General features: G+C 36.1%; 1 protein-coding gene and 1 long non-coding RNA gene across 11 annotated transcripts in view; one reads left to right on the top strand and one right to left on the bottom strand.

Moving 5' to 3' along the window:
• Window positions 1-10,471: 10,471 nt before the first annotated feature.
• On the bottom strand, window positions 10,472-14,229 carry LOC115064833. Its single transcript, XR_003844664.1, has 3 exons — window positions 14,042-14,229; window positions 11,319-11,402; window positions 10,472-10,651 (listed from the first exon to the last, which is right to left on the bottom strand). It is a non-coding gene; the product is annotated as an uncharacterized LOC115064833 (long non-coding RNA).
• The window catches only part of Gria4 (glutamate ionotropic receptor AMPA type subunit 4), a 379,870-nt gene continuing 368,467 nt past the window's right edge, over window positions 14,227-25,629 (top strand). For 5 of the 10 annotated variants that reach the window (XM_021205901.2, XM_029543717.1, XM_029543718.1 and 2 more), the window contains exons 1-3: window positions 14,227-14,652; window positions 15,168-15,344; window positions 16,565-16,723. In XM_021205901.2, the coding sequence (XP_021061560.1) occupies window positions 15,257-15,344; window positions 16,565-16,723 (247 nt within the window). In that variant the 5' untranslated portion in view covers window positions 14,227-14,652; window positions 15,168-15,256. The remainder of the gene's footprint in view (window positions 14,653-15,167; window positions 15,345-16,564; window positions 16,724-25,629) is intronic. The other 5 variants (XM_029543716.1, XM_029543720.1, XM_021205902.2 and 2 more) reach the window with 3 other exon arrangements.

The raw sequence follows: 25,629 nt of genomic DNA, 5'->3' as shown, positions 1-25,629 counted from the left end.
TTCCCTTCTAGTCCTCTCTGACCCAGGCCTCCAAAACCTCAACCTATCTATGGCTCTTCTGCCCAGATATTTGCTGTTGGCATCTTTATTTACCAATCACAACTAACTGGAGGCAGGGTCATTTAGCTCGCTTCTATGTGCAGATTCTCTCATCTCTGGGGCAAGCAGTTTCAGGGACGTAAATTAGCACATTATTAGAATATAAGCAGACTCAGGCTAACCTATTACAGAAATAATGTCATAAACCTTTGAGAATATCCAATGATTAACTTTTGGATTTAAGGCCCTTTGCACTACGTGGAAACCATAACTATGCTTGAGTGGCGAAGAACTGGTGACCAGATAAGACAGAGACCAAAGGGAAAAACAAATACTACTGTTCTCATAAAGAAATGTCACAACATAGACTACTAATGACATTCTGGTATATTCATAGATCAGTCCCTTTCTTGGCTATCATCAGCTAATCTTCCTCTCACAGGAAATGAGAACAAGTACAGCTAATCGCAGATTGACAATAAGAGACCTTGGACTACTCAGCCTTAAATGAGATGTCTCCTTCATACCCCTCCCCTCAGGGCTCAGGGAACTCTGCAGAAGAGGAGGCAGAAAGATTGTAAGAGCCAGCAGGGATGAGAACACCAAGGAAACAGGGTTTTCCATACACAAGAAGTCATAGGCACTTATGGATTCTCAAAGACTGTGGCAGTGTGGGTCTGTACCAGATAGGGTCCCAGCACTTAGGGAAGTAGAAATGTTCACTAACCCAGAAACTACTTCCAACTAATAGCCACTCGCAAATGGAAATCAGCACTCTTCAATGAAGACTTGCAGCAGTTACAAAGTACTCTTAAGGGTAGGCCTTGTGCCTAGCTGTAAGTAGGTTCTTTGTATATATGTTATGGCTTCCAGCTTTGTCTTTTTCTGGAATCCTGTGTGTATAAACATGTGTGTCTCTGCATCTACATGTATACCTTGTGCTTTCTCTTTGACTCATTCTTTTTCTGGATTTGTTCATTCTCGTTTTGTCTTTTTTTAATTTTATAACAATAAAATTCTTCTGATGCCTGTTTGATTTCCAATGAGAGTCAGAAAGAGCATGAAATCCAATGGGAGGAAAAGTGGGAGTAATCTCAGAAGAATTGGGGAAGACAAACCATGTTCAGAATATATTTGACGAAAAATATCTATTTGTCATAAAAGAAAGAAAAAACATGGAACATGTTCTAGGGTTCTGAAAATGCAGCTGAATAAAGAGCAAGGGACATGTGTGCAGGCCAGATTCTCTGAGTGACTTCTAGATGCTCTCCAATCCCTAGGTCCCTTTCTATAGGATTCCTCTCATCCTCACAGAGGGAAGCAATGAAAACACAAAGGAAAAAACTATAAAATTCAAAATACTGACCTCAGATTATTTTAAACTTAGTGTTCTCAATAATTGTAAACAAGCGAATATAATGAAACACTGAAAACCATATATAAAAGTGAAATGCACAACTTCATGAAAAATGTATGGTGTGGCCACTCTTTTTCACTTAAAATGTCAGCGAGTCACCATTCTAGTCTGCTAAACTGTGTAGCCATGTGAGTCCATCTTGTTTGGGTATTGGTCAAGTTTTATCTGTTTTACAGAATTTAGCATAGATATCTACATTAGATATTTATAATGTGTGTGTGCGTGTGTGTGTGTGTGTGTGTGTGTGTGTGTGTGTGTGTGTGTGTGTGTGTATCAGTAGAATAGATAGATTTAGTTAGCAGCAGTAGCTGCTGACTTCAAATTGCCAGAGAATAAATTAACATATATCACTTCAAGAAATTAGATAAGCAGGCTAGGATAAAACAAGGAGGATTTGAATGAGAAGCCTTACTGACAACTGTCATTTTCTTCACTGATGCCCAGATTTCTACATTGTGTGGTTTAGATTTGACTATTTCCTAATTATTCTCTGCTTTGTGGGGTCTCCAGAGAATTCTTGAATAATTGAAAAGCGTTTATCTCCCTAGTGGCTGAGTTCTGGTCACTGTGGGACTGTAACAGCTTAATGAATGGATCATCGTGTTCATCTAAAGGTGTCAGATTTTAAGATGGAATGGCATACATTGACACTATGGATACTGTCATTTGGTTAATTACTTTAAATCATTTTATATTGAAGTGATTTTGGCCTATATTTAGTGGTTTGTGCCACTTCTGATAGCAGGGGCACAAATCTAACATAGAATTGAATTGGTTTCATACTAATAAATCCTTCCTGGTATGCACATAAACTATCAGTTAACTCTTTTAAACTACATAATAAAAACAGAGCATTTAAGGATGGTATATTGTTCATAGGATCATCATTTGATCTGTTATTTACTTATGTATGAATAGTCACAAAAATAAAATTTTGTATTTCCATTATGTTTCTTATTATTTTTTCTGTATTTTTGTTTGAAGTATGTCAGTGTTTGTGTATTTTGTGCCTATGACTGTTACTTCCTTTACCTTAAGGTCTTAAAGAATAATATCTCCATTTTTTAATACTACTTATAAAATATTGACCTCTGTCCTTGTGAGGACAGGTGGGAAATGAAGTTCCTGGACTCTCCTTGTCCAATCTTCTGTTGATCCATTAGATTTGCCTCTAGCTTTTGTCATAAAGATGTGAGTGAGCTATAGTATTTTTCTGCTCTGTGAACACAGTGAATAAAATATTCATTGCTTTACATGGTACTAAAGACAACAACAAAAAATGGCCTGGTGTGTGGCTGCCTGCTTTTGCAACTAACAGCACCATATACAATGCACAGTGGATTAGGGGGCTGTGGGATTTGATGCCCCATGGGTCTTGACATTCAGCCCAACTTACTGAAAAAAGAGAACCAGAGACCTGAATGTCCAGCTGGGCTTCTTCATAAGATCTGATCTAATCAGATAGGCATCATTAAGTTTTAGCTTGTAATATACAGACCACATTGTTCATTTGCAGCTGATAGCCTTCACACCAGCTTCACAGGCTATGAAGGACTCCCCGAGAATGTGCATGACTCTTGTAAATCAAGGATCATTTTATGTTTATGCATAATATGATAGACTTTGCTTGTGGCTTAGTAGTTAAAATGATTCCTGTTTTTCCAGAAAATATAAAGTGAGTTCCCAGAATACACATTAACAACTCATGAGCTCCCATAGCTCAGAATCCAGGAAATATGTCAACCTCATGTGACCCATTCAAGCACCTGAACATGTGTAAAATATACTCACATACACATACATGAATAGATCTTTAAGAAAACAGAGAAAAACGGTTAAATTCAAACTGAGTGCCTACTGCTATGGCATTTTAAAGTTGTCAGCCAAGGAAGATGAATTATTTAATAACTCTGGAAATGTGTGAATGATTATCAGATAAATGAGTGACACTTTTATTACCAATGTCTATGAACAAAGTTTTTTATTGAAGAGAATCAACTGTGTGCTAAATATATTATAGAGATTAAGTAAATTTTACAAACAAGACTTTAATTCTAGTCTGATCCAAATGCATTGAATAGAAAGGAGTCTATGAAAAGTTTACACCTACGGTAAGTTACTTAAAACAGTAGGCAAGCTTTTGTAAGTATTCTAAATATGCTAATATGTCATTAAAATATAAAGCAATATACAAAATAATTTTATTTTATATGCATTCAGTCATAGGCACATAGATGCAATTGTTTCATTACTTTAAATTATATATGACAATTTAAAAAGATGTGTTTTTATTTCTGTATATATGTGTATCTCTGAGAGAGTTCAGTGAACATGATTGCAGTACTCATGGAAGCCAGAAGCCACACCAGATTCTCCTGGAGTGAAAGGTACATGACATTTTGAGTCAACTGACTTGGATGCTAAAAACTAAACATATTCACTGAGAAGAATACCTTCTTTAAATTGCTGCCACATCTTCCCAGCCCCCTGTAGGTGGCATGTTATCCTTAGACACATTTTGGAAAACACAACTTTTGTTACAGAAAGGAAAAAAATCATTCTGAAAATTAGTTCTTGTGACTTGTCATCATTATATGGTTTTGTCACTGAAAAACACGTCTCATATGAAACAGAGCCACACACTTCAGAAATGAAAGCAAACAATATTCAAAAGATCATATTTTCTTCTAGAATTGAGATGAGGAATATTTATATCAATGTAAGAACAACTGAATAGCAATTTTATCATATAAACATTGGATAAACAATCAAAGTTATTGGGTAAACACAATACAGAAAATTTTTGTTGAGTGTTTTGGTTTAATGGGCATTACAACCAACACTGAAACAAATTAAAAGTATTATATATATGTATATATGTTATTGGGCTATATTAATAAAGTATAAAATAAGATTATTAGAATAATGCACTTTTAAACCCTCCATTTGTATCTATTCTCTTTGTCTAAATGAGTGTGTTTAAGTGTGCATGTGTGGACGTGTACATACAGCCCTATCATGGAGCACATGTGTATGTCAGATGATAACCAACATTAGGGATTCCATTTCCACCATATGGTTTCAGTGTGTTAAACTCTAAACTTGAAAGTGCAATATTTTGTAAAGCCAACAATATTTGAATTAAAATAATAAATATACATTAATTTATCAAAATAAAACTGGTTAAGTATTTTTTTCATAATCTTTTGATTTAATATGTCCATGATATCCTGTTCAAATATATTGAGAAGATTCTCCATATGTAATTTAAAGGTACCAGTGCTTACATATTGCTCTAGAAAAAAATTTTTATTTTGCTAAAAATTATAGTAAAAATAAGATGGATATCACTTTCTTTTTCTTTTTTGTTTTTTCAAGACAGGGTTTCTCTGTGTAGCCCTGGCTGTCCTGGAACTCACTCTGTATACCATGCTGGCCTCAAACTCAGAAATTTGCTTGCCTCTGCCTCCCAAGTGCTGGGATTAAAGGCGTGCACCACCATGTCCTGACTTAGATATCACTTTCATTTCTATGTAATATTAGAGTGTGTCATGCAGTAGAAGCTATACTGCAATGTTTCATGTCTTGTCTCTTTGCCTGCAGCATACCTCATTCATGTTTTACATCACTCTGAGTATATTTTGTTACTGCCATTGCGTCTGAAGTTTTATTTTTTATTTTTTGTATTTTTGAGATGTTCTCACCATGTTCTACATTTGGGTGGTAAATACATGACCTACACACTTCCTTTTTCAGAGTGCTGAGACTTCACGTGTACTTCACTATACCTATGACCAGCTCACTCTGTGATTCTAAAACAACAAACTACAGACAAGTGCATATAGTCTGCTACTAGAACCCATCTTCAAGCTACTTTTATCACTTGCTTTATACTCATATTTCTATGCCATCTAATGTACTCTTTCTCTACCTATTTTCCTTTAGATTTTTAAATTTAATTTAGTTTATTTTACTTATTCACTTTATATCCCACTCACTGCTCCCCTCCTTGTCACTCCCTCCCACAATCCTTGCCCCCTCCCCTTCTCCTCTGATTTGGTGGGTTCCCCTTCCCTCATCACCAACTCTGGCACTTCAAGTCTCTGAGAGGCTAGACACTTCCTCCCCCACTGAGGCCAGACAAGCTTAACTAATTTAGAATACATCTCCAGTCAAGACCATGTGCCCACCTCAGTACATGCTTCTAGAAGTATTTTGTCAAGTTCTGTTTTGTACATCTTATTTCCTCATTATCCCACTTTTCCCATTAATGCATGAATTTATACATTTGCTGTGAAATATTCTCCCCATTTATCTGATGGTTTTGTTTTCTGTGGTTATAGCTCATTTTCATTCAGTACAACTTTAGTTAAATATTACTCCTTTATCATTTTAATATTTGAATAATACATTTGTCTCTATAAAATAACCCACAAGGAATCATTTGTACCAGATTAAAATGTACTAGTTTGTTTAAAAAAAAAAAAAAACTTCATTGACTGCTGTGATGATTTTAAAGCCTTCATAAAGCCATTGAAACACCCATCACTGTGATGGTTTCAATGACAATAGCCCCCATAGACTCATATATGTCAGTACTTAGGTACTGGAAAATAAAACTGTTTGAAGATTAGAGGATTAGGAGTTGAGGACATGTTGGAGGAAGTATGTTACTGGGAATGGGCTCTGAAAATTCACAAGCCCAGGTCCAGTCTCCCCTTCTCTCTGCTGCCTGTGGATGGGGATATAAAGCTCTTGGTGTGTGCTAACTGCTGCCTGTGGATCGGGATATAAAGCTCTTGGTGTGTGCTAACTGCTGCCTGTAGATCGGAATATAAAGCTCGTGGTTGCTGCTCCAGCACCATGCCTGTCTGCTTCCCACCCTGGTCATTTTGAACTAATGCTCTAAAACTGCAAGCAATCCTCAAATTAAATACTTTCTGTTCCTTTTCTTGGTCCTGATGTTTCTTCATAGCAACAAAACCATAAATAGGAAAATCACTCTTAGAACAACAAACTTAATTTGAGCACTGTTACTTAGGACAAAATTTTGGAAATGAAAAGAAAAATTACATGTGATTGCAGCTACATCCCCCAAATTACTACTAACATGTTCTTTGCAATATACTTACTTTCATACTGAGTTATATAATCCATGTGTTCATGTGTTCTTAATATCACAAGCCTTCATATTCTTCTAAAACAAATAACTACATTTAATACTAAATCTATTTGAATTATGTGTCTATAGATAGTAGTTAATGAACAGTTTCTTTTGTGGTCTGTCTGTTATTTGCAATGGACAAGATATGCGAATAGAAAAGGCTCATCACACAAGACTTCCAGGAAGGCTGAAGACTTTGCAGGCAGAACCATCTTGAGACAGAAGCAATTACTCCTCTGAGGCATTATTTTAGCTAAAAGGGTTATTCAAAATGCATTCAGTCACAGCCAAGGGTATTTTCAAGAAAGAGAGTACAGAAAACGATACAGTGAGACTAAATGCATGCAGTTCAATCTTCTTAGGTGCTAAAAATGAAGGAATGTTCAGAATAAGATTTGAATCCAGCAACTTAGGATTATATATTAATATAATAATGGAATGGATGAGCATTCCACTAATTATAAGATTAATAATGGAATGGATGAGCACATGTACTGAAAACTAGTCTGGATAGTTAGGTAGTTTCTGTAACTCTCTTTATTTTTATTTCTTTATATGTTTTTCCTGGGCAAATACTTTGATTTATTAAAACTGTGATAAGTAAATATTACTCTAGCAATTACATTGTCACATTGCTAAAGTTTCTTCAAAAATACAAATATACTAGTTTTTCTCATCTTGATTGTTTAAACTCCCATTTAAATCAGCACCAAGAAAAGTATAATTTGAGCAAAGGAAAGTATCTGACTTCACACACACACACACACACACACACACACACACACATACACACACACACACACACACAGAGAGAGAGAGAGAGAGAGAGAGAGTTATGTATATAGCACAGAAATCATGTATCCTGACAATTTCAATTTTCTATTTATCTCTTCTATTTCCTTTCCTTTTCTTGCCTTTCTCCTTTACTTTTTTACTACTAGTTATCAAACACAGAGCCTCATGTAGGCTAGAGAAGCTCTCTAGAAGTTAAACACGAAACCTCATGTAAGCTGGGCAATCTATCACTGAGATCCAACCCAGCCTGCTATAGTTCTAATATCTGTGTGCTTAGCTAACAAGCATTACCTCTGTAAGCTTTAACTTCATGATTTCTAAAGCAACCTTTTTGTCTCTCCTGATTAGCTTTTACTTTTGAAATAGTTTTCAGTTTCCTGAGAAAAGATTTACAATTTGGCTTGTAGGTAGGTATGCCTTAGGGAAGGTATGGTTAGAATGAGGTGTTGTGTGTCAATCTGACAAGGGGTTACTTTTAACCCTCAACTGACAGAGGCTAGAGTCATTTGAGAAGGCACCCTCAAATGAGGGATTGCCTAGATAGGATTAGCCCATGGACTTTTATGTGGGGGGTTCTCTTAATAACTAATTGGTGTAAAAGGGCCTAGCTCACTTCAGGCAACCCTGTTCCCTAGGGAGGTGGCCCTGCATTTTCTAAGGAAAGCTAGATAACAAGTAGCAAATCCAGGTTCCTGACACACTTCGCTCTAAGGTGAGCTCCTCCATCAAGTATCACTCATCAAGGAACATTAAGCAACCCTTCCTGCATGTACCTGTCATAATGGACTGGAGCCCGGGGGTTTAAGCTTAAGCTAACCCTTCCTGCATGTACCTGTCGTAATGGACTGGAGCCCGGAGGTTTAAGCTTAAGCTAGCATTTGCAATGACTGTTTTATCACAGCAACAGAGAGGAAACAGAAACACTTCTGAAATACAAGAATTCTTTCAAAATCTAAATTCTTCTATCATAGTACTTGTTTTAATAAGACACTATTTTCTAAATGAAACGGAATTTAAATAGAATTGAATATGTGTTTAGTGAAGTCAATAATTTCATTGTGTCCCTATCAACCATCTAAATGGGAACTGAATTAAGGGAAAAAATGTGTTTTCTTAGAAGAATACGAATACTAGTGTACTAGTATACTAATACTTTTCATATTATTAACAAAGGTTGTAGCACAGTTCTCTGTCTTATGTCACTTGTCAAATTATGTTGTAATTTTTAAATCATGTTCTTAATTTTTTTATATTATAATTCCATCATTTCACCCTTACCTTACTTCCCTCCAAATTCACCCATAACCCTTCTTTCCTTTTTTAAACTTTGTTTTATTGAATACCATGATTCCCAAATTATTTTCTTCTGTCTAAATTGACCCCTATTCTTTAACCAATGAAAATCCTGAAGGCTTTTAAAATCAAGTTCAAATTTTAACGTGTCCATTCCTATACTATTCTGCATTAGACAATAGGATGAGACACTGTTATTGAGGTCGGAGTAGACTCATGGTAAATATCCCAAACTCTCTGCATTGAAAGATATGGAATTGAGCTTTTGCCATTATTTTTTTGTGCTTAGCTATGTACATTAATTTACACACACACACACACATACACACACACACACACACACACACACACACACACACGTTTGCAATTTTTTTAGAAAATAATTCCCCAGTAAAACTTTTTATTTCCTCATGATATGATGATTCAGAGAAAATAATCTAAAATGCATAGTGAATGAATAACCCAGTAAGAGAAAGATTGCTAGCTTCTCCTCCATGACTTCCTTCAGTTACAATGGCTCTGGAGAGGAATGAGAAGTGAAACCAGAAAAATAATCTTTTTCAAAGTAATGAAAATTCTGTGTTCCAGGAAAGTGGATAATTTATTCACATTAAAGTGACACATGATGTTAATCGGTTTCACAAAAAGACCATGTAAGGTAGACAGATGTCAAAAGATTAGTCAAGCAACTGCTATAGGCCAAGATAAGTGTACTGACTTCAAGCCAGGTTGTCTTCCAGATACAAAGGTGCAACTCTGCCCTCTGTGAGGTGGCAAGGTATAGCTCTTATTGCTTGAGAGTACTTCCAGAAAAAATGATGAAAATTGAGAAGTATTAGCTCAGTAGGAGGAAATATATTCAAACATATAAAAACAACACTCCTTACAGGAAAAGGCTTTGCTAACAAATGCACAAGTAATTTATTAAATTACTGATATTCATCTTGAAAATGCAATCCCCACTTACAGAATTAAATACAATAATATCGTACATTTACAGAGCTCTGAAAGTCAATGTTTTCCTAGAAGACAGATAAGTAACCATAATAGATCAAAAGTTGGAAAAAAAATTGCCTTCTAATTTTCTTCCTTGGGAAACCTTAAATTTCTGTTTAATATCATGAGTAAATACATTTTGATAAATTATCTGAATGATGGAAAGTGAATGAGTGATATTGAGTATTAAAGTATTGGAGTTCACTTGGAGATGCAAGTAAGAAATAACTTTCAACACTTTTAGCTTAAACCACATGCATGTAATAAAGAATTATAAGCATATTATATTCATATGATGCAATAGATACATAGATGCAATAGATATATAGATCATTTGCCACATACATAAACAAATACTGTGAGCAAATCAATAACAGCATGTGAGTGCGTGTTTGTATATGTGTGTGTATGTGTATGTATATATGATATAGTATTCTAATAAGGTTAAACAGGATTTCTAGGAAAATAAATAATTATATTACCAGGGAAGAAAACATATATGATAACCCTGCAGTATGTTGTAGTGACATTAATATGATTGTTTTTATTTTTTACTTATAAAATGAAATAGAGATATAACATCAATTCCTAGTGTCTAAAACTGATCATTCAATGGTCTATAGAGACATTTTTCTATCTTTGGATAATTGTGTGGGTATACCCCTATACTGACAGATGTACCATATCATAATAAAATATTTTCTTATTTTATATTCTTGTTTCTATGACAAAAGAGTCAACAAAAATGATTTAAGGGAGAAGTGGTTTATTTGAATTACAGTTCAAGGTATAGTCATTGGGCATACAAGTCAAAGCAACAGAAGCTTGAAGCACCTGGCCACGCTGCATCTACAAATCCAGAAATGGTGGGAGTTAAAGTCTTACATGTTGCTGCTTACTCTCCTTTCTCCATTTGTACAGTCCAACATGTTGCCCAAGGAAGAGTCCTGCCAAAAATTAAGATGGGTTGTTCCACATTGATTAATATAACCAAGGTAACTTCCCACAAGCATGCCCAATCTCCCAGGTGACTCTAGACCTTGTCAAATTTACAATTAACACTGACTGCCACCAATACTCTCAACAATCAATGGGCTTATAGATTGTTCTGTGTTTTGTTGAGACCAAAAGTGCCTCAAATATTTCTAATTTGTGTAGTATATCTTTAGATATAAGAACTTAAAGGCAGTGTTTAGGGTTAAAGAGTTACATTTTACTCAAATAGTAGATTCTCTCCTAGAGTATCAAAATGCTTAATTTATTTTCTGTGCCCCCAGCCCCATTCTGTAACTTTACCACATGGACGTAACATTTTTTAGTCTAAGCAAAAAGTATCATTTTTATTAGTTTGCTTGTACCTTCTCCATACATCTCCATCTAGTAGATGCAGACAAAGTTGCTGAGAAAGTTTACATCCACTTAGTTTGTTGCTTTCTGGCTTCACTTTCACCACTTCTCATTAAGTTGAATTTTCAGCATTCAAAAAGGCTTATGTTCATTCATGTTCAACATGTGACTAATCCCTACCTGACTGTCTTTGCAAATCAATAGAAAACCAAATTCTCTTGCTCTGTGACCTTAGTCCATACCACCTTCAAGTCTTGAATTGCTCACCTTTCACTTTGGGCTCTCTCAAAGCCTTGACCACATTTTTTCGGGCATACTTTAATGACAAACATTGCCTACTTTATGTCAACACTGTAGGGAAAATTTAAAGATATTGTTAGAACAGAAAATCCAGTAATAAGACAATGCTAATGTTGTAGTGACATTAATATGATTCCAGGTCAGGAACCTGGAAGTCTCATATCTGAAGTGCAGCAACGATTATTACTCCACAACCCTGAAACCCTTGTGGCAGGCCACACTATTTTTTCTAAATAACATGAATTCTTCATTTATTTTCAACTTCCAGATACCTTATTGTATCATAAACTTATTGGTCCCATAAATTTTAACAGAGACATTACAGAATCTTACAGCAAACACCTGATAATCAATATAATTCTGTGTAAAATGTTCTAGTCCTAGACAGGACTCATAACCATTGCAGGTCCTCTAGTAACAGTAGAGAAGGTGTTGGTGTTGTTCCCCTTTGTGCCACAACACTCAGATGCCCTAGTTAAAACTAGTATATGTATATGATATACTTATATAAGAAAAAGAGTTTAGACTAGTAAAATAAAGTTGATGGGTTAACTAGTTAGAAAATGAAAATAAAAGCATTACTATGTGTGAAGAGTGTAGACAGAGTCTATATTCTTACCAGTCTATGTGACAGCTCTACAAGACAAATAAAGCCTGTCCTGCATCCATCCAACTCAGTGCTGCTTTTAGAACTTGTGAAAGCTCCAATTTTTCAATTTTGAGAAAAGTTGATAATCACCTTTGCAAAGATCAAAACTTTCTCAAGTAGAAGTTAAAGTGTTTAGTATGTTTGAAATTTTAATTTTATTTTAATGCAACATAAGTTTTGTGTAGCTTATTTTATTATCTCTTATAACAGAAGCAGAATGCTTTTATTTGCAGCCTTAGTCTTCACAAAACAGAAAAGATAAAAAAGAAAACAAATCCCTGTTTTTGTGCAAAAGTAATGCCTCATAAACCAAAATGACAATGTATGATTTGTGTAATCCAATTACTTAGAATTTGTACAATAACAATTTGTGCTGAGATGTAACAGGAATGTTGATGGAACATTTTTTGAAAGGATGTGATTTTAAAAGCAAACAAAGAATTGAGGAAGCAGAAGAACATTTTGAAGTTTTAGCAAAGGGTTTAAAATATATTCTCCAAACTACAAAACAGGTCACTAGTCACATGTAATAAAAAGACATGAATGATATTTCTAGTTGCGTGAGGAATCTCCACTGTGTTTATTGCAATAGTCACATTGAATCTTATCCCACCAACAATATTCAAGCTTTCCCTTTTGATTACATGCATGTGAATTCAAAATCATCAAAGCGAATTTCACATGTTTTCAAAACAAAACAAAAATGAGAAATACTGAGGTGATGAATATATAAATTTGCTATTTGTTATCCCAGCTAATATTAATAAACCCAACAAATATGTATGTCTGGATACTATCCATGTTTTATGATATGAAATAAGAAGGGGGAAGGCAACCTGAAGAGATAAAGTTAACTCATATTTCAAGAAAGATTTTACCAGGTAAATTCTTGCTGCAATTTGAAATAAGTCATCAGCTTCCCCTTTACACATTTTATCAGACACACTCAGGCACTTGCTTTATTCCTTTAAAAATATGATGAGAGGTACTATTCCATTTTCAGTAACTTTTTTTGTTAGTTTATGAGAGTGTAATTGAATTACTACAATTCTCCTTTCCATTTCCTCCCTCCAAAGGCTCCCAAACTCTAAACCCATCCCTACTCATCTTAAAATCTATGGCCTCCTTTTCAATTGTTCATGTGATAATATATATCACAGGAGTATATATATATATATACATATTTATTCTAAATATAAACTTGCTAAGTCCATGAAATATTACTTGTATGTGTATTTTCAGAGTTAACTGTTTGCCCAAGGATAACCAATTGGTTTGTTATTCTGTGGAAGACAATCTCCCCCACTCCCAGTTCTCCTCAGTTGTCTATAGTTTTTGAGTACAGTTGAGGTCTCCTGGGATTCCCTCCTGAATTTTAAAGAATATCATTGAAGACTCAGGTTACTGTCATTTCTCCTTAGGACATATTACTTTGTATTGGGATATTAGAAAGCTATCATCCATGTTGTCTACAGGTACGGCAATCACCTCCATTGGAGGTGTCCCAGCCTCTTCCCATACAAAGTCAGCCAGTGAAATGACAGCTTTAAAGGCGACTCTCTGAACAAAAACCTAGCGTAATTCCTAAAAACCTAGCGTAATTCCTTTCTACTTTCTTATACAAACTCAAACTAACTTGCTGACTTCATCTGCAAAAGCCATGTCTTCTTGGAGGTGACTGTAAGTAGAATGAGTTTTCCAAATCCCCAAGCAAAGGAGATGTATATGGAAACACACACACAACAACACACAATACACTTACCACACACACACACACACACACACACACACACTGCAGGAAAGCACCCTTTGGGGGGGAATCACTGAATAGAAATGAACTGCAGTCTTTAAGTGCTTTTCTTAATTTATACTTCTCAATGTTAATTCCTAATTCTGCCTAGTGCCCTTTAAAGAACATATTAGAGATCTCTGAGTGTTTCTTGCTAACCCCCCATCCCTCTCCTCTTCCTCCCTTGCACACCCCCTCACATACACCTCCCTTTTCTACCATGTAAACTTCTCTGACTTTCACAACCCTTACCTCCTCAAATTCTTCCCTTCTGGACCCCATCCTCATCACCCCGGGGCTGCCTTGTCCCCCTCCTCGCTCCTCTCCTTCTCTGAGCACCTTTACCGCATCCATTCGCTTCAAGGGCTTTGCAGATTCCCCTGTTTGTTTGCTGGTGAGAAATCTTTGCTGCAGTTGCAGCAATGAAGTCTCTCCTCGTGTGCGCGGGCGCGCGCGCGAGCGCGCAATCCAATAGCAGAAGCGGACTAGGCTGGGCAAGGCTGAGAGGAAAGGGCTGGGAGCCGGGAGGCAGCTTGTCCTCCCGCGAGCCTGCAAGGATGCTGCAGGGGACTGAGACCATGGGGAGGTGCTAACTTCCTCTCCAACCCCCCAGCCCGGGATCCGGGCTGGCATACCCGGCCCCCCGGGGTAGTTTCCTGCCAAGCTCAACCAAGAATCCAAAGGCGACTTGGAGGGCATAAAAAGAAAAAGACTGGTTCTGGAGAGGGGCCCTCACCTCCAGAGCGGGTTCCTCGGCAAACGCGGGGAAGATAGGAGGAAGGGGATCAGACACTGGAGTCTGTACGCCAAAACCCCAGCCTGCAGACTCGCTCCAGAGCCTCCCTGAAGACCTGGGCGATCTGGTGAGTACAGGCTGGGGAAAGGGAGTGGGAGGCGAGGAGCAAGGGGCAAGGGGCGAGGGTCCATGGTGGGAATGCACGCTCGGGTACCGGTACCGAGGCAAGGGAAGCGCTCAGGGATGCTGTAGCCCGGGCGGGGGTCGGCTGTGAGCTGCGGAGCGCTTGTAGCGCCCGCAACGGTGTGGATGTGAGCAGGGAAGCGCAAGTGAGCCACAGACAGAGCGCATGTCTCATCTCTGTGAGCAGAGCAGCAGCTAGACCGGCCACCACCATCTTCTGCATGAACATTATCAGCAGGACAGAAAACCTCCCTCAGGGCTATGGAGACTGCGGGAAACATCTGGCAGCTGGCGATGGATTGTTAAGGGAAAACTGTCACAACCTCAAAGCACCCAAACCTTTTCTCTTTTTCTTTCTCCTCTTCTCTCTCTCTCTCTCTCTCTCTCTCTCTCTCTCTCTCTCTCTCTCTCTCTCTCTCTCTCTCTCTCTCTCTCTCTCTCTCTTTCTTTGAATTTTAGCGCCATCGTCTTCAATGCCTCTCTGAAAATCCTTTAGCAAGAGTGAGAGAGAAAGAGGAGAGCGCTCACCAGGGAGAGGAGCAAAGAAGATGAGGATTATTTGCAGGCAGATTGTCTTGTTGTTTTCTGGATTTTGGGGACTCGCCATGGGAGCCTTTCCGAGCAGCGTTCAAATAGGTAAGAGAAGCTGGGGAAGAGGTGCATGTGGCTGATGTGAGGTAAATGAGTTGCAGTAAGGATTCCTACGGAGGAGCTTTCCCTTTTCAAGCAGACCTTCTCCGTGCAAGTTCAGGCTAGCACACCCAACCCTGACTCAAGTTCCTTCTTGCTCTACAGCAGGTTAAAGTAGGAATGAAAGAAGTTGAGGAAAGAGAAAACAATAAATAAACAAACAATCAATCAAACCTTCATGGATTTTGATTGCATTTTATACTCTTTTTTTTTTTTTTAAAAAAAAAACTCGTTTTCGTAGAGCAAGAGGAAATGCCGAGTTTTATTTTGGTTTTCGTTTTATTTTTTTAAACTCACTTTTTGCTATTCTGCAAGCTGCAGCATTCTCGCTGTTACAGAAGTAGACTCGGGGGGGGGGGAGGCATTTTCTGCCCTCACTTCTTTCCTTGTTGCCTTGCCAGTTGGCATATTCAAATGTTAGACCCTTTTCGAGGAACCTTCGTTGGTTTATTTTGCTTTTGACTTAAGCTTCTGTTCTGTATCTCCCCACCCTCGTTTCTTGCGACCCTCCCTTCCTCCACCATGCTCGCCATTCTCCTCTCCTGTCTGTTGATGGGACTCAGCTATTGAATTTCTTCCAACCCAGCCCAGCCCAACCTCAAACACTGCATCATTTGTGTGTGTGTGTGTGTGTGTGTGTGTGTGTGTGTGTGTGTGTGTGTGTGTGTGTGTGTGTGGACTGTACACAAAACCGAACTAATTGGACCGGGTACACAAAATCGGGGGTCAAACTAAGTTCTCCCCCTTCTAAACCCGCTCTCTTGTGCGCCTTCACATACCTTCGTTCATGTCCTGTATTTTGATGGAAATCTCTTCTCTATCCATCTGCATATTCCCTGCTGGAAAAAGATGTCCTGAACTGGACTGGCTGATACAATGATGTGATGAGAGAATACTAAAGAGGGCAGGGAAAGAAAGCAAGATACACTAAATTGTCTCAGAGGTCATTGTGATCATGACAGATTGAAACAAGAAAAAGCTGAAATGCCTTGAAGACTAAAACATTAAGCATGCGTTGCAGGGACAAAAGGCAGCCCCTATGATATAGTAAAAGAGCTCCTTAATTGTGTGTGCTTGCGGTTGGAGATATGTTTGACAGTCATGGAACTAGGTGTAACACTTAGAACAGGAATCATTGAGTGAGCGTTTCCTGCTGTCTTTTGTAGGTGGTCTCTTTATCCGAAACACAGACCAGGAATACACTGCTTTTCGGCTAGCTATCTTTCTTCATAATACCAGCCCCAATGCATCCGAAGCCCCTTTTAATTTGGTACCTCATGTGGACAACATTGAGACTGCCAACAGTTTTGCTGTGACAAATGCATGTAAGTAAAATATAAGTTGCGGCTAAATTGAAAGAGATCTAAAATGAGCTAGTGGGATTTCTTTCTTTGTTAGGAATTTTCTAGAAAAAAATCTAGATTATAACGGTGATGTTAGAAAAAAAAAAAAAAACAGTTTAAAAGGTTTAGTCTCCTTCCCTCCTTTGCTTCCTGCCACCCTTCCTTGCCTCCCTCCCTCTCGCCCTTTTCTTTTTTTCCCTTTCTGCCTTTTAATTTTCCTGCCTAGATCACATAAGCTGAATTCTCCTGTAATGTTTAGCATTGTTCCTGTCTTCTGAATACTAGTGAAAAATGTACTCAGTTTAGTGTTTTATTCCATCTTTTTTGGGTTCTTCTTGATTTTCACTGAAGTAAATGTCTGTCTTCCTTTTAAAGAAGACACATGCTCTTCCCAGTAGTAAAAGCCATGGAAGGATGCCAGAGAGTGGTGATGTGGAAAATGCATTTAAGTCAGTCAGTAGATACTACATAAGATCCAGTGATGTCACTGGAGGCTGCTCTGCCCTTATGTTGGAGGTTGTAAATGTCTCTTGCTGTCTTAATGGATATCTGTGCGTGGAACTCCATGAAGCCCTACCCTATTGCCCATCATTTTAGTCTCTGATCTACTTGGATTCTAAAACCAATCCAGCTGAATCTCCCACATAATGAAACTAAATGGGTGACCCCATAGAATGCTACCTGGAATATGTCCCCCATCAAAATACTATGGAACTTGATGTGGCTAAAAAACTAACTAATGGCATTAATGTAAAACACTAGGATGCAACCCATCAATGACTGCTCTGGCTTTGGGTTCTTTAAATGTGGGTATGCTTCAGATGCTTCCTCAGTTTTCTGTGCATATATACTTTTGTTAAAAATGTTTCTGGATTGTCTGAAACATATAGAAGTGGTTCTACATAAAATAGTATGTGCTTTGTTTCTATTGCACCAAGTTTGAAAATCTTTTAATTAAAAATTGTTAGGACAAGAAAATAAACTGAAAAAAGAAAGAAGTAGAACAGAAAATAGATTTATCTCATGACTTTCCTAAGATTTTCTCAAAATCTTACCAACTTGGAAATTAATTTATTGTTCAGATATATTTGGGATAGATTGTCAACCATTAATTACATTTGCATAGTATCATTTAACTTTGAATGAGTTTCCAAAATGTTGTAGTACACTGTGATTTGTTTTCACAAATTAACATCTTAAGAGCCAGAATGGTTGCACAATCACATTCAGCTTTTAAAACTCTAAAGTGCTAACTCTCTCCAGACTATCAGTTATCCTCACTTAGTATTATTTTAACTAGAAGTATTTTAGTTATGTAACAAATTATGCATGAAATAAATGATAGTGGCAAAGCAATGGTAAATTGAGAATGTGGCAGCTGGCTACATGATAATAGAACTTTAAAAGTATAAGCTATAGAGGATGTTGCTCCCACAAGTAAAGACTGAGGGGACTTAAACAAGTAACTTTAGATATATTCAAGTTTCACACAGTGTTGACAGTTTAATGTTTTTCATGTTCATGTACAATTGGTTCTGTGTAGATGTTTAAAAATATGTTTAAAAGCAAATAGTAAATAGCAAAAATGTTTTCTAGTGAAAAAAAAAAAGAATATTTTTTCTTGATAAATGACTATACCAAACGCCCTTTAGATAAATCCAAACTGTGTTTGGTTACAGGCGGTGGAGAATGTGAGTCAGGTGGTTGGTGTTTATTGAATAGAGTATTCCAAAGCACATACACATATGATTCCATAGTAAGTAAGGTAAATCCTAAGCAGTAACTATACATCAACCTAATCTGTCAAATTTTATGCCTTTTAGTACCAAATGGTAAAAATAGACCTTGAAATTTAACATGAGGTTTGTTTTTTTTTTTTCTTTTGTAATAGCAAAGACTGATTTTCAAACTTGTTATTTTGGAATGAATACAAATAATATTTCTTATACTCTATTATTTTAGTTGTGGTATTCTGATACTGAATCTTTATCATCTTGGGTTTCTTCTCTGTATGAACATTAGTCAGGGTACATTTAATTTCTTTTATGGGAACTATACTCACACAAAAACAGACGTAAGAATAAAATGCATTGGTTACCTGTTAAAAAGACTTAATCTAATGCTAGTTATGGGACCAAAATTAAGTTTGTCTTCTAAAAAGGTTGTTTAGCTCTAAACTACTAAATGTATATAGTTCACCAGCTTGTAAAACTGGACATGAATAACTCAAATGGAGTAATTTTGCGGGTGTAAGTATCATATTGCTGAAGGAAGCAGTAATTTTATTGTTAGCCATAATTTATCTTCAGCAGTATTTAAATTAAATTACTGCTTTTTATTCTTAAGTATTTATATTGACAGATAGTAAAAGTATTTATACTGGTAGTCAAATTTCACTGGTTATTATAAAGGAAATTAGATGTACAGATAATAAAATTATAACCAATTTCAATAACAAAAGTGTAATAAGTAGCACTTTGACTCAAACATTTAGTGTCATTGGATATGTACACTATTTCACTATTGTGACCCATAAAAGCATGCAAGATGATGAAAACAGATATTCCAGACTTACACAATCAATATTCTCTGTGTTTCTTAATTACAATCTTTAAATAAATGTATTTTGTATAAGTATCAATATAGTTCTATCTGTAAAAAAATTGGTAATGTTCTTACAAAGCATTTGATACAACTCACAACAGCCTAACTTTGCAGATATATTTTCAGTACTTAAAAAATATTTAGTTTGGAGAATAGTTTGTTAAATTTTACCAAACTAGTAAACAAACACTAAACTTGGTCTATCACCAAGTTTTTTAAAATACAGAAATATTTGAAACATTGTATTATGAATTTAAATTATCTATAGAAACAACATCCTGTGACCAACCAGCCTCTGTGATATTATCTACCTACATCCTGTGCGTGAAATGATGCTTTAAATTAAAAATAAAAAACCTGATACATAGCCAAGACACCAAAGGAAGTTGTAGAGTTCTAGACTGATTCCAACTTTGACAATCTGTAGAGAGGACTACCTGATTGGTACTTTTGTTTACCTAGTTCCTAATAGTGTCCTTATTTTGTCTATTTCTCTGCCTAGACAGTCTGCTCAATTGTTTAGCAGATGCTGATAGAGAAGTTACAAACATTGAATAATTGTATATTACACTATAATAACTATAAAGAAAGTAGTTTGGTTTTGAGATAGGATAACACTCTTGTAGCCTATAATTCATGATCCCACTGTCTCAGCCCTCCTAAGTGCTGTCAGTAGAAGTGGATGCCACCATGCCTGATACCGTTCATATCTTTCTTTTCTTTCTTTCTTTCTTTTTCTTTTTTCTTTTTTTCTTTTCTTTCTTAAAGACAGTGCTTCTCTGTGTAGTCCTGCCTGTCCTGGAACTTGTTCTGTAGACCAGGCTGGCCTTGAACTCACAGAGATCAATCTTCTCATGTCTATTCTTTTATCAAAGGTAAATCTAACTTTTTTTTTTGGACAATTTACTTGCAAAATTGAAATATTCAAGGGCAATAGTAAAAGTAACAGGATACATAAAATATAGTTTATTTAAATTTATAGAGAATATGAAATTACATAAAACATGCTTCATATAAGTTCCCTCTTGTACATTAGTACAAGCACATTGAGGTTAAGGGTACCCTTTTATCAAATCTGGAGTCAAATTCAACAATGCTTAAAGATTGTTGCATGTTCTTCACTTTTGGAATATCAGGTCTTATAAAAGATAAGAGAGTGCGTTCGGCTGCAGAAATAATCCTAAGCAGGCTGCAGATAAATTTTTATCCTTCAAAAGAAAGATATAAAATATACAATAGAATTAAGTGTGTTTGCATTTGGTTTTAGAAAAATTAGTTACTAAGCTGTGATTTGTTAGGCTTTTATGGTTTGAATTGACAAAACAACCTAAATTGACTTGAAGCAAATTTTTTTTCTAGTGATTTTCTATATTCCCAATCTTCCATTCTAAGACTAGTGACAGAATTATGAGTCTCATGGCTTTAGTTCTCTGCTTTGTAAATGATATGACATTTTATAATTTAAAAAAGTTATAATTGATGTGTTTCAGGGTGGTTACATGAAAATTTGTAAGACTTTCACAAACTATAAAAAACTCTTTATTTTTCCCCAAATTGGTGTTTTTTCTCAAGGTCTGTTTATTTTGGGAAGAAGAAAAGAATGTTCACTTCTTTCCAATGAGAAATAATTTGTCCATCAACCATCTATCATTTGCCTATCTATCAATAATACATTTCTCTATATCTTATATACAGAGGAATTCCACTATCTATCTGAATTTTAAAGGCAAATTCTAAATGACGTGCTGTAACTTTATGTTCTGAGACCGTGCTCTAGTTTAGGACCGCTTTCACATAACATGATTTAATTTGCCCCAAATCAATGTTACATTAAACAGTCTGAAGAGCCAGACCTTACTAACACTTTAGCTTTATATCTTCTGGCTCAAAGTAGTTTCTTTGCTTGTCAGTCTTTGTAGGTGTTTTTACCAGGCCTTCTATGTATCACTCCAAAAAAATTTGCCATGTTATGACAAATAAAACATCTGTATTGAGATTGCTCAAATTGGACAGAAAAAAAAATTTCCATTCATCCTTTCCCGAATTGCAGTATTTTGAAGAAAATTGAGCAAGACAGTTCTGGGCAATTTGTGCATTAATCAAATGGCAGTGAATGTTGAAGCAAAGGATAAAATCATATTAGGTATAAAATCCATCTATTCATTTATGAGATTAAATAATGGATATGTTCTTTTATTTATTAAAATATTCAGGAAGAGAAATTCTACATAAGATACTCTACAAGAAACTCAGAATACAAAACATTTTAATAGTAGCTGCTATCTTTCATGAGCTCATACTGTAGGTGAAAGAGACAGATCAGGTTTAGTATAAATTATGACAAAGCAAGAATAAGTGCTATAAAAGAGAAGCTTCTTGCTACAACACAGAAAAATACAGGAATGGTAAGTGCACTAAACTTAGCTCATTTAGTGATGTTGTCTAATTAGGGTTTCATTTCAGCCTCTATCTGAGTCATCCAAAAAAAAAAAAAAAAAAACAAAAAAAAAACAAGGCTATGAGTAGATAAAAGAGAGTACACGAGAAGAGAGCAGGTACAGGAAGCCAGGTCTTTCAGAGCTAGTTTGGACTAGGAGGAGTCAGAAAAGCATAAGAGGGAGCAGATGGAACAAAGCTTTGTGGAGTTGTAGAAATCTCTATAGCTGTTGCAAGGAGACCCCATGAAAGGGAAAGAGGACTCATAAATTATTTGAACTGCATGAGGACAGGATCAGATTTGCATTTACAAGAGCAATAGGGCGGCAGAAGAACATTTTGGAAGGGTAAATAATGGAAAACAGAAGTCCCATTAGTTAAATGTCAGAGTAATGCAATTTAAAGTGATGGATGCTTAGGTTAAAGTAGAAGAACAGAAGAGAAAAGAACTCACATGTCCCCAAATACAGAATGCTCGTCAGGACTTACTGATAGCTATGTGGGAGGGTGGCAGAAAAGTGTGGCGAGAATAAAGATTGTTAGCTCATATCTATGCCCTTAGGGAAAATGATTTACTAGTGATACTGACTAATGCAGAGAATAGGTACATGGGCAGAGGTTTGGGTGAAGAAGGTGAGCTTCATGTATACTGATTGATTTGAAAGAATCTGCACAGTAGAACATTAAACACAAATGGAGATCTTTGTCTCAGTTCCAGTGGAGAGCAGATCCAGTGTGGGCTAGAGCCATGAAGGGAATACAGCAGGAAAGGACTGTGGAGCTTCAACCCCGGAATGATTCAATACTTACACAGTGAGGAGAGAAAAAATATAAGTAAAGGAGGCTGAAGGAAAGTGGGTTACAGTGTTTGGAAGAAAAAAATGTGGAATTCTTCAAGTAAGGAGGACTAACTAGCTCTGTCGAAAGCTGTAGAATCTTGAACTATAAAGCAAATTGTAATACCACTAGTAGTTTGTTTAATCTACTCTCTTTAGTGTGTCCATTTGTACTTTGGAACAAGAAAAAATTTACAAAGGTTTCCTTTAATAACCACACAAATGTTCCACTAATATATAATTTCCTGGGTATGTTGGTCAAGACCATTCTTATCTTTTAATTAGAGGTAGGAAGGGGAAATTATCAGGCTTTTGAAGAAGAGAGTTTGAATTTGCAAGATAAGAAAGGGTAAGTTACTTAACATTCAGCTCCTTCATCTATCAGCACAAGAGAGGCATAGCTACTGAGTAGGAATGTTTATTAACAGCAGTAATGAGTGGAAGAAAAATTCGCTTGCCTTTCAAATTCAATTTAATTTTCACTTATAATGAACATTTTTCAGTTAATCTTAGTATGTCAATGTACTTGTATTTTCTATTTAGGCTTTAGAAAGGTTATATATGTTTTATGTGTTTTCAATACTTCATAGAGATGCTTTTTGATCTCACAGATAGCAGTTTAATTTACATACACAAATCCCAGGGTCTACTTCTCAGCCTTACAATGTCCTAAGAAAGGAAACTTCCTTTTCTTTTTTTTTAAATTAGATATTTATTTTATTTATATTTCAAATGTTATCCCCTTTCCTGGTTTCCCCTTTGAAAGTCCCCTCTCACCTCTCCCCTCCCCCTGCTCACCAACCCACCCATACCTGCTTCCTGGCCCTAGCATTCCCCTACACTGGGGCATAGAGCCTTCACAGGACCAAGGTCCTCTCCTCCCATTGATGACTGACTAGGCCATCCTCTGCTACATATGCGGTTGTAGCCATGCGTTCCTCCATGTGTAGTCTAGTCTTTGGTTGGTGATTTAGTCCCTGGGAGCTCTGGGAGTACTGCTTAGTTCATATTGTTATTCCTCCTATGGGACAGCTAACCCTTCAGCTAAGAGGAAACTTTCTATGAATGACTTTACATTGTATTGAAGGAGGGAAAGGAATTTGCCTACTTTACAAAATTGTGTGGTTAGTGCATCATGCATGCATATACAAAGAGATAGTCTTCAATGTTTGAGCATCTTCTCTTAATGAAGCCAATCTTTCTATACAAACTGTCTCTGTTTTTACTAATGGGGAACATAGACTGTTTTTTGTTTTTCCTCAAAGGGGATGCCTTTGGTCTTACTATCTGACTCTCCTACTGTAATCTTAAGGATTTTAAGTGCTTTCCTTAGGATAAAGCACTGCATATTTTGTACCTGCTCCTTCTTTATTTTTTTTTTTTTAACAGGAGTTATCTTTTTCTTTGTAATCACCACTTCTGGAACACTGTGTTTTTAAAAGTCATTGGTTACTTAGAAAGGATTAAATCTAATTGTCTCTTGGTCTTTAATGTCTCTGAATAATTTACAGGAGTCAATGCTGAGGACTCTCTGTTCTCTCAAATTTATTTGGCCCCCGATGGTAATAATCATAATATTAAAGAGTTATTACTGGAGGCTTCAGCTTTGTATGATCATTTTTATAAAACTATAAAAGGTAAACATAGCTTTTCATTATTTTATAGCAAAAGGACATTTAAACACTTAAGAAAATTTGCCCAAGGCCATGAAGCACCATTGCTATCAGATCTTTAGGTCACTTTTCTAAACCACTGTACTATCTATCTGACGGTCATTCTTGCTACAGTACCTTTCTCAATCCCAAACCAAGAAGGTGATCTTCAGCTTTTATGACTGCAAATTTTTTAGACCTTAATGTAAATATCAAGAATTTATTTTTAAAGATTTTCTATTGTGTCATCAAGAATGCCCAGCATTTTACTTCACATGTTGATTCTTCCATGAATCTTGAAATACAGTGTGAAGACTTTAGAAGTCTGACTGTTGACAACTGAAACTCCTATTACTTCATATTCACAATTTCATGTCACAAATGTCACTATGTATAAAACATAACCAAATGACTCAACTGTTTGGCACTTCAGGACAAATGCTCTTTAATTGATGTCTACTAGTTCTATAGGTGAATTATTTCATTTAAGAATATGAAGAGCCATGATAAATTTCTCTAGTAAATTACTTTAACTTGTTCTTATTTGTCAAGCAAGTTTTCTATGGCTGTCATTGACATGTTTTCTAATTCTAAATAAACAAGGAATGATAGTTAAGGAATGTTGACCTAAGTGTAAAGTAGTGAGTTTTCCAAGTGCCATCACATAATCTCACTTGAGTAAACTACTGTACCCTCAGCAAAACATTCAACGATATATTAGAAATTATTCAGAAAGAGAATTTGAGATGTTTACATCCTTTTGATAATGTATTCTATTTTTCAAATGTAGAAAATGTGTACCCTAAGCTAATCAGTGTGACTCACTCTTATTATGCAGTTGTTTGTTCCAAAATGTAGCGTTGTCATCAGTAACTTTTAATATATCATGCTCTGCATTGTATTCATTTTACATATTTTTATTTAAAGCTAACACATGTTTATGAATTTTCAAATGTTTCAGTATCTTAAAGGCTTAGCATATTCAGCCCTCGGGGCCAACATGTAGACTATTTCCACATTTTACTATCACCACCAGTCACCATTTACTATTGTGACTGTGAACCATTGTGATTACTCCTATAGCATAGCAGCAGCTCCTAGTGGTGAAATCACTATGTGAAATACATGGATTTGCACTTTCAATTGATATGGTCAGATTTTTCTCCTTTAACAGATGCTATATAAATTTAGAACCTCCAGTATGTGAGAAGAGTTGTTTTCTCTGACTTGCTAACACTAGCCATTATTATTCTCTTGAATGTTCACTCATCCTGAGAGGTGAAAATGACATCCAATTGCTACTTTAATTTGCATTTTTTTTAATAGTGAGAAGGAAAATTTCCCCATGCTTAAAAGCTTT

Source organism: Mus pahari, chromosome 10 (genome assembly GCF_900095145.1).
Source record: "Mus pahari chromosome 10, PAHARI_EIJ_v1.1, whole genome shotgun sequence".
NCBI classification, from domain to species: domain Eukaryota; kingdom Metazoa; phylum Chordata; class Mammalia; order Rodentia; family Muridae; genus Mus; species Mus pahari.
This window is presented reverse-complemented; position numbering and strand designations above follow the sequence as displayed.